Source organism: Nicotiana sylvestris, chromosome 4 (assembly GCF_000393655.2).
Source record: "Nicotiana sylvestris chromosome 4, ASM39365v2, whole genome shotgun sequence".
NCBI classification, from domain to species: domain Eukaryota; kingdom Viridiplantae; phylum Streptophyta; class Magnoliopsida; order Solanales; family Solanaceae; genus Nicotiana; species Nicotiana sylvestris.
In genome coordinates this window covers 9397297-9408089 of record NC_091060.1, presented here as the reverse complement: position 1 = coordinate 9408089, position 10793 = coordinate 9397297, and the positions used below count along the sequence as shown (strand labels likewise).

General features: G+C 35.7%; 1 protein-coding gene across 1 annotated transcript; it reads right to left on the bottom strand.

Annotated features, from left to right (window-relative positions):
* Positions 1–6595: 6595 nt before the first annotated feature.
* Positions 6596–8507, bottom strand: LOC104218556 (ethylene-responsive transcription factor ERF113-like). Its single transcript, XM_009769080.2, has 2 exons — positions 8209–8507; positions 6596–7484 (listed from the first exon to the last, which is right to left on the bottom strand). Exons 1-2 carry the CDS (start codon positions 8501–8503, stop codon positions 6754–6756), a joined length of 1026 nt encoding a protein of 341 aa, XP_009767382.1. The 5' UTR covers positions 8504–8507; the 3' UTR covers positions 6596–6753.
* Between the last annotated feature and the right edge of the window lie 2286 nt (positions 8508–10793).

Below are 10793 nucleotides of genomic sequence, written 5' to 3'. Positions count from 1 at the left end.
GATGGCGTAAGTGGTGTTCGCCGGCGGTAGGGTTCCGACGAAGGATATGGGGGCGGCTGGTTTTTAGGGTTAGAGATGGACGAGGGGGTCTGAGAGACGAGATAGGGGGCGTGAACATTCGGACATATATATATAAAACATCCTAAGACGACCTCATCCGTTTGATCAAGAAACAACAGCTGAGATGGACTTCCTGAAAACGACGTCGTTTGGACTTTTTGAAGATCCGGACCTGGTCTGTATTGGATTGGGCTTGGGTCGTGGGAAGGAAGAAAAATGTTGGGTCCGGGTGAATCAATTGGGCATGGCCCAAGTCGTGGGCAGCCCTCCCCCTATTCTTTTTTTTTCTTTTTTTTTCTCTTCCTTTTCATTTGTTTCTTTTATCTATATTTTTTGTATTTTTCTGATTTTATGAATTTACAACAATTAAAGTAAAGTCCTAATATATCTCATTAATTGATTTCTAAAAATTATTTTAAAACTATTTCGGGACGAATTTACAATTTAAAAAATTAAAAATGCAAAAGCGAACTATTTTTCTTATTTTCTTCATATTTTGTTCTAAAACAAATTGACCCCTGATTAATATATGAAATTAAATCCTAAATGCAAATGCATATTTTTGTATTTTCATATGAATTAAAATGCACAGACACAATGCAATAATTAACAGAAAATGACACCAAAAATTCACAAAAATTGTAAAATAATAAGAAAATTGTTTTGTTTGAATTTCTGGGAATAATTTGCTTTGGGCAAAAATCACGTGCTTACAATCGGCTCCAAATTGCCTAAAATTTAGCAAGACAATAGAAATGACCTAATGAAAAATAGTTATCTCTTTGTCATGGTTGTTCCTCGATGTTTGGCACTTTAGAGCCGTAAGAAAAGAATTCAACATGATTCCCAAATTTTCGTATGTTGTAGTCTACGCCATCTGTATGGATTTGGATGATTGACTTCCTAAAATTTTATGGGTCCATAAAAAATGACCTATCGAAAAATAGTCATCGCTTCACCATGTATGTTCCTCATTTTTTGATATTTTAGAGCTATAAAACAGGAATTCAGCATGATTCCGAGATTTTCGTGTGTTTTAGTCCACACCATATGCATGAATTTAGACAACCGACTCCAAACCACCTAAAATTTTGCGGGACAATCAAAATGACCTAACGAACAATAATCATTGTTTTGCTATGGTCGTTCCTCATTTTCGTATTTTAGGGACATACAACAACAACAACCACCCAGTATAATCTCACTTAGTAGGGTCTGGGGAGGGTAGTGTGTACGCAGACTTAGCCCTACCCTAGGGTAGAGAGGTTGTTTCCAAATAGACCTCTGATATCCTTCCCTCCAAGAACTTCTCACCTTGCTCTTGGGGAGACTCGAACTCACAACCTCTTGGTTGGAAGTGGAGGTTGCTTACCATCAGAGTAACCCCTTTTGTCCATGCCAGATTCCCAGATAAAATAAGATTTTGAGTGCTGAAGTCCACGTCATCTTCGTGAATTCGGGCGACCGGCTCCGAATCACCTAAAATTCAGTGGTACCATAAAAACAACCTAATGAAAAATAGTCATCTCTTTGCCATGATCACTCCTCGTCTTTTGACATTTAGGGTCATAAACAGGAAATCAATACGATTCTCAGATTTTCGTGTGCTATATTCCACGCCATCTGCACGAATTGGGGCGACCGACTCCGAATCGCCTAAAATTTTGCGGGACAATAAAAAAGACCTAATAAAAAAGTCATTGCTTCTCCACGACTCCGAATCGCCTAAAAAATTTTGGGACAATAAAAAATGACCTAATGAATAATAGTCATTGCTTCGTCATGACCGTTCCACATTTTTGGCATTTTTGGGCCATAAAACAAGAATTTAGAATGATTTCCTTATTTTCGTATGTTGTAGTCCACCCATGTGCATGAATTGGGACGATCAGCTCCAAATCTCCTAAAATTATTCGGGACCATAAAAAATGACCTAATGTACAACAGTAATCGCTTCGCCATGACAGTTCCTCATCTTTTGGCAACTTTGGACCATAATACATGAATTTAGCACGATTCTCATATTTTCATGTGCTATAGTCTACGTCATCTGCATGAATTCGGGCAACCAACTTCGAATTGCCTAAAATTTTGTATGACCATAAAAGCGACCTAATAAACAATAGTCATCACTTCGTCATGATTGTTCCTAGTTTTTTTTTGGCATTATAGGGACATAAAACAGGAATTAATCACGATTCCCGGATTTTCATGTGCTATAGTCCATGTCATCTGCATGAATTCAGACGATCGACTTGAATCGCCTAAAATTTTGCAGAAAAATCAAAAAAGACCTACTGAAAAATAGTCATCGCTTCGCCATGTTCGTTCCAAGTTTTTGGCACTATAGGGCAATAAAACAGAAATGTAGCAAGATTTCCATAGTTTCATGTGCAGTGGTCCACGACATCTGCATGAATTCGGGCAACCGGTTCCGAATTGCCAAAAATTTTGCGGGACCATAAAAATGACCTAATGAATAATAGTCATCGCTTCGCCATGACCGTTCCTCATTTTTTCACATTTTATGGCCATAAAACAGGAATTCCGTACGATTCCCAAATTTTTGTGTGTTATGGTCCACGCCATCTATATGAATCCGAGCGAGCGGCTCCGAATTGCCTAAAATTTTGCGGACCATCAAAAACGACGTAATGAATAATGATCATCTCTTCACCATGACCATTTCTTATTTTTCAGCACGATTCCCATATTTGTATGTGCTATGGTCATTCGGGCGACCAGCTCTAAATTGCCTAAAATTTTGCGAGACAATAAAAATGAACTAATGAACAATAATCATCATTTCGTCATGACCGTTCCTCAATTTTTGACATTTTAAGGCCATAAAACAGGAATTCGGCATGATTCCTAAATTTTCATGTGCTATAGTCCACACCAACTGCATGAATTCGGGCGAGCGACTCTGAATCGCCTAGTATTTTACGGGATCATAAAAAATAAAGTAATGAACAATAGGCATCGCTTCTCCATGACCGCTCCTATTTTTTTTTTATTAATCATTTTAGGGCCATAAAATAGGAATTCAGCACGCTTCCCAGATTTTCGTGTGCGATATCTATGCCATCTGCATGTATTCGGGCAACCGAGTCCGAATCGCCTAAAATTTTACGGGACCATAAAAACGACCTAATGAACATAGGCATCGCTTCGTCATGACCTGATCTCGTTTTTTGGCATTTTAGGGCCATAAAATAGGAATTCAACACGATTCCTAGAATTTCGTGTGCTATATAGTCCATGCCATCTGCATGAATTCGGTGGCCACCTTCGAATCGCCTAAAATTTTGCGGGACCAAAAAATGACCTAATGAATAATAGTCATCGCTTCTCCATGACCGTTCCTCGTTTTTTGGTATTGTAGGGCCATAAAATAGGAATTCAGCATGATTTCTAGATTTTCGTGTGCTATAGTCCGCACCATCTGCATGAATTCGGGCGACTGACTCCGAATCACCTAAAATTTTGAGACCATCAAGAACGATCAAATGAACAAAATTCATCACTTCGCCATGACCGTTCTTTGTTTTTGCGTATTTCAGGGCCATAAAACAGGAATTCGGCACGATTCCCAGATTTTCGTGTGCTATAGTCCACGCCATCTGCATGAATTCGGACAACCAACTCAAAATCGCCTAAAATTTTGCAAGATCATATAAAAACGACCTAATGTACAATATACCACTTCGCCATGACCGTTCCTTATTTTTTGGCATTTTAAGACTATAAAACAGGAATGCATCACGATTCCTAGAAGCGTGCTATAGTCCACGGATTAGAAACTATGAGGTTAGGTATCCTACCAAATATTATCCACATAAACTAAGATGAAAGATACATTGTTCTGATAGTCGTTTCATCATCATCAATCATCGTCTTTTTATATTCTTCTTTGTTACAAGAAGAAATTTCCAGAAATAACTCACTTTATAAGCTCTCACTCAACATATATCCCAACAAAATTAGCAGATAAAATAAGATTTTTGAGTGCTGAAGTCTAACGCCATTTGCTTGAATTCGGGCGACCGGCTCTGAATCACCTAAAATTTTGCGGTCCATAAAAATAATCTAATGAAAAATAGTCATCTCTTTGCCATGACCATTCCTCGTCTTTTGACATTTTAGGGTCATAAACAGGAAATCAATACGATTCTCAGAATTTCGTGTGCTATATTCCACGCCATCTGCACGAATTGAGGCGACCCGACTCCGAATCGCCTAAATTTTGCGGGACCATAAAAAAGACCTAATGAAAAAAAGTCATCGCTTCGCCACGACTTCGAATCGCCTAAAAATTTTCGGGGCCATAAAAAATGACCTAATGAATAATCGTCATTGCTTCGTCATGTCCGTTCCACATTTTTTGGCATTTTTGGGCCATAAAACAAGAATTTAGAATGATTCCCTTATTTTCGTATGTTGTAGTCCACTCATGTGCATGAATTGGGACGATCGACTCCAAATCGCCTAAAATTATTAGGGACCATAAAAAATGACCTAATGTACAGTAATAATCGCTTCGCCATGACAATTCCTCATTTTTTGGAAACTTTGGACCATAAATATGAATTTAGCACTATAGTCCATGTCATCTACATGAATTTAGGAAACTAACTTCGAATTGCCTAAAATTTTGTGGGACTATAAAAAGCAACCTAATAAACAATAGTCATCACTTTGTCATGACTGTTCCTAGTTTTTTGCATTTTAGTGCCATAAATAAAAATTAAACACGATTCCCGGATTTTCATGTGCTATAGTCCACGTCTTCTGCATGAATTCGGACGACCGGCTTTGAATCGCCTAAAATTTTGCAGGACAATCAAAAAAGACCCACTGAACAATAGTCATCACTTTTTCATGTATGTTCCAAGTTTTTTGGTACTATAGGGCCATAAAACAAGAATTTAGCAGGATTTCAATATTTTCATGTGTGGTGGTCCACGCTATCTACATGAATTCGGCAACCGGTTTCGAATTGCCAAAAATTTTGTGGGACCATAAAAATGACCTAATGAATAATAGTCATCGCTTCTCCATGACTGTTCCTCATTTTTTCACATTTTATGGCGCATAAAACAGGAATTCCGCACAATTCTCAAATTTTTATGTGCTATGATGGTCCACGCCATCTGCATGAATCCGAGTGACCGGCTCCGAATTGCCTAAAATATTGCGAGGCCATCAAAAACGACGTAATGAATAATGATCATCTCTTCGCTATGACCATTTCTTATTTTTCAGCACGATTCCCAGATTTTTATGTGCTATGGTCCACGCGATCTACATGAATTCGGCCTACCGGCTCCGAAATGCCTAAAATTTTGCTGGACCATAAAAATGAACTAATGAACAATAGTCATAATTTTGCCATGACTGTTCCTCAATTTTTGACATTTTAAGACCATAAAACAGGAATTCAGCTTGATTTCCAAATTTTCATGTGGTATAGTCCACACCAACTGCATGAATTCGGGTGAGCGACTCTGAATCTCCTAGTATTTTGCGGGATAATAAAAAATAAACTAATGAACAATATCATCGCTTCACCATGACCGCTCCTCTTTTTTTAATCATTTTAGGGTCATAAAATAGGAATTCAGCACGCTTCCTAGATTTTCGTGTGCGATGTCTACGCCATCTGCATGTATTCGGGCAACCGAGTCTGAACCGCCTAAAATTTCACGGGATCATAAAAAATGACCTAATGAACAATTCGTCATGACCTTTTCTCGTTTTTTGGCATTTTAGGGCAATAAAATAGGAATTCAACACGATTCCTAGAATTTCGTGTGATATAGTTCCATGCCATCTGCATGAATTCGGTGGCCGCTTTCGAATCGCCTAAAATTTTGCGGGACCATAAAACGACCTAATGAATAATAGTCATCGCTTCTCCATGGCCGTTCCTCGTTTTTTGGTATTGTAGGGCCATAAAACAGGAATTCAGCATGATTTCTAGATTTTCGTGTGCTATAGTCCGCGTCATCTGCATGAATTCGGGCGACTGGCTCCGAATCACCTAAAATTTTGAGACCATAAAAAACGACCTAATGAACAAAATTCATCGCTTCGCCATGACCGTTCCTTTTTTTTTGGTATTTCAGGGCCATAAAACAGGAATTCGGCACGATTCCCAGATTTTCGTGTGGTATAGTCCACACCATCTGCATGAATTCTGTCGACCAGCTCAGAATCGCGTAAAATTTTGCGGGATCATATAAAAAACAACCTGATGTATAATATATCGTTTTGCCATGACCGTTCCTCATTTGATGATATTTTAGGGCCATAAAACAGGAATGCATGCAGCACGATTCCTAAATTTTCGCATGCTATAGTCTGCGGATTAGAAACTATGAGGTTTAGTATCCTACCAAATATTATTCACATAAACTAAGATGAAAGATACATTGTTCTGATATTCGTTTCATCATCATCAATCATCGTCTTTTTATATTCTTCTTTGACGTTACAAGAAGAAATTTCCAGAAATAACTCTCACTTTATAAGCTCTCACTCAAGATATATCCCAACAAAATTAGCAGAATAGGAAAAGTTGACCTTGCTCAGCTAGACCGATCACTATGCAAAATGCAAGCCGATTCTGATTTACAATCCATTCATCAAAAATCACATTGAAGTGACAAACAAAAAACCCTAGCTGCTAAATTATCTAGAAGAAGAAGAAGGATGATCATAAGTTGAATCCGACGAAGTAGCCCGAAAATCATTTCCACTGTTCTGGGGAGGCTGAGAACCCTGAAAAAACATTCTTGGAAGAAAAGGCAGTTGAGAAGAAGAAGACAACGATGATGAAGAAGATGACGAGTACTGGAATTGGTTTAACAAACTTGAAGGTGGTTGTAACCTTTGAAAATCATCATTCAAGAAAATTTGAGGGTTTATGTTAGTATTATTATAGTAATAATTAGGTTGAGTGTGAATTATAGGATAATTATTAGAAAAAGATGAAACACGTGTATTTTCGACGTAATCCGTTGGAAATGTGCTCGTTGGTAATCCCAGATTACCAACAGCGTTTTGATGCGGGAATAACTTCAATTGTGATTGTTCGTGAGTTGAAGAAGTAGGCAAGAGTTTAACATTTTCTGGGAAGTTGAGTTTAGCTTTGCTGCCTCTAAATTTAAGAGCAGCTTCATCATAAGCTCTAGCAGCATCTTCAGCAGTGTCAAAAGTACCAAGCCAAACCCTAGTAGCCTTATATGGATCTCTAATTTCTGCTGCCCATTTTCCCCATGGCCTTTGTCTAACTCCTCTATATCTTCTTCTTGGTTGATGATTAATATTTCCTTCTCCATATGTGGGAGTAATGTATGTGAATGTTGATTCTGTTGTTGGTGTGTTGCTGGCAATAGTCCTAATATTTGAACTTTCTCCACCTATTAACATAATGCATTCCATGAAAAAAAAAATATTAGGAGAAAGGAAGTTACAACAACAAAAAAGAAAAATCCAGTGTAATTTCATAAGTAGGTCTCGGCAGGCTATTAAGTAGCCTTGCCCCTACTTTATGAAGGTAGAGCGGATGTTTTCGATAGACTCTCGACTCAATCAAGGTACAATCGTCGTAACAGTGTTTAAAAGAGGTGCAGTAGTGAAAAGAGCGAGAAGGAAAGTTATTCGTCATAAAATTAAAAGACTAATCGTACAATCTCGACTAATGGTGTATTTACGTTGGGTTCGTTGTTTGTTGTCTTTATGTTTATTTAGAGATATATTTATGTCCGAAGAAAATATGAAGAACTTTTAGATGAGGATCCAAATGAAACGACACGATCTATATTAAGAATTTATACAGCAAACTCCAGCTAATTTGGAACTGCGCATCTAGGTTGTCATTGCGGTAGTAAAATGCAATGACAACTAAGAGTGATCAGTTCCAAATTAACTATAAGTTGGAGTTTGCTATATACAATGACTTACATACCCAGTGTAATCTAATCTAATAGAGTGAAGTTTAGGAAGAATAGTATGTACACACACGTTACCCCTACCTTGTAGAGGTAGAACGTCTATTTCCAATAAATTTTCGGCTCAAGAAAAACAACCAATTATATAAAGAACAATGAGTTGCAGCAATTTACTTATGGTAGATTTGCATACCTGATGACCTAATATCAGCCAAGAACAGTTGCTCACTTTGCTCTTCTCGTCCTCTTTTCTCTCCAACACCTCCAGAAATTGAATACAAAGAAGGAGAAACCCCAGAATTAGCTGCACCAATATCACATCCTTCACCTTGACTCAATACTTTATCTTCACCTCTCACGACACGCGTCAGTGCAGAAACCATCACAGACATCTCCTCTTCTCTATTAATCCCAGAAAACATCACATCATCTCTTATTGGCTTATAAATGGCTTTGTTTCTAAAATTTGCCACCTTGAGTATACACATGTAACAAAACTTCACTAAATTAAGGGACTTTATAAATAAAATAAAAAAAAGTTAATCTAGTATATAGCTAGTATACTATACTAACTAAAAAGTCTTAACAGAGTATTCTATAAAATGAGAAGTTTGAATCAAACTTCAAGATTCAAAAAGAGGAAAACAAAATATTAAAAACTTTTGCTTTTCAAGAAAGTTGACAAGATGAACAAACTAATTATACCAACCAGCTAACCCCCTCTTTTTTAGGCTTTCTTGAACCAACCGTTATATATATAGAGACTTAGACTAACCTAAGTTGGGAGTTGAAAATTTACTTAAAACAAAAAAACAAAAAAGTAAAGTCAAACTTTTTTGTAAAATAATAAAGACAAGAATATAGAGTCGGCTAGTCAGCTCATGAGCTTCCTTAATTTATATTCTTCTCTCCAAGTTGGCGGACCTATGCTAGGAGATAGAGGTCACACATCGGCAATTTTTTTTAAAATATTTGTCTATATATATTAAAAACGATGATATAATTTACTTATAACCGTTAAAATCAAAAGTTTGATGGTGACATCATAGGCGGATATAGGATTTTTATAATATGAGTGTACTATTAAAAAAGGAGGAAAAAGAAAGTATTAAGTGAGATTCGATTCCTAGTCCTCTAGGTAAATAATTCAATATTCAACCAAGTGCACCATTTAGCCTTTTTGGAGCATGGGTGTCAGCAGATAATACTAGACCAATTCTAAAAAATATATACATAAAATACTTAGTTTGATGGAAAATTAATAGGTTCAAGTGCCCCATATATTTACCTATAAATTCGCCCCTGGGTGGCACTAGTTGAACAGTTTGTTCATGTATCTCCGCAAATTCTAGATCCATCTTTGCTTGCGTGTAAGAAGGAGAGATTAATCTTGTTGATGAAAACATTGTTTTTTATTGTTGACTTGTCATTATTTCTTTTGGACAAAATGTGAAGAGAATAAAGGACAGCAGTATTAGTAAGTGTGAAGGGAGATCTATTATATGTGGATAAGAATATTTTAGAGAGAAAAAATTAGAGCCGCTTTAGGAGTTGTTTGTCAGTCGGCGTTGAGTTCTTAGCTAGCTAGAGGCCGACATAGAAGAATATTCCTTTTTTGCTTCTCATTTTTTAGAAAATTAATAGTACTACTTCATCCCTCTATATGTTAGATATTGTTAATGAATTTATGCACGCTCTTATCATCTAAATGATAATTATATGTAACCTTTCATTAAAAAAGAGATATCAATTCAAAAATAATACAAATTACCTATTATAACAAGGTTAAAAAAATATTACATTATTGTCTGTACATATAGACGTTAATTTTACGAGACAGTATTTAATTAAGTGCGGAGATTTAAATATCAATATTACTTATATATAATAGTGTTAATTATACTAAACACCCATATAATACGATTCAGTTTCGGATACACCCTTTTGTATTTTAAGATCAAACACTGACACCCCCTATATTATAAAAATCATACACTTAATTATACCCCCTATGAGGTCTATCCATAACTAAGTATTTTAAAATGTAATTATTAAAAGAAAAACAAAAATTACAAATAAATATTTTATGTATTTATTTTTGTGAAATTTAAAAAAGAGGATAAATATTAACATAATAGTTTTAAAATAGCGTACAAAATTACCATATCAAAATTTTAAAGCTAAATCTTTTTGTCTAAATTCTTGAAATTTATGAAAGTGTATAAACATAAATACGGGTATTTTCATTTTGTGGGTTTAATATAAATAGGACAAATGAAGTGAAAATCTGAAATGCTAACTCACGTCCATTTGAAAATACTCGTATCATGTCACACTTTCAATGAAAACATTATATCATAACTCACTAAACCAATACATACAACATAAACAATATAATTTATATACTAGTATTAATTTGTTGGAGGAGGAAAAAAAAGAAAGATAAATATACGTTTTTAGTATTACAAAAATTATATATATGCTTAAGAATTTTCAAGAATCCCAGCTCAACTCCCAAAATAGAAAGTAGAAAGTTCCTCCAAAGTTATTCTAGTGCACCTTTTGCCTCCATTCCTGGTCAAGATGATTGTCAAAGGTTGACAAAAATGGCATAATTTAAAATCTCTAATTTCAAACTTTGAAATGACATTAGATAAATCAATTAAAATTAGTTAAACTATTTGAAGACCACGACATGTAAATTTTATTCTTAATTTGTCTGAAAAAATGTACTAGTCCAATATAACTTTCTTCAGTAATTAATTTGTTTTTTAAAGA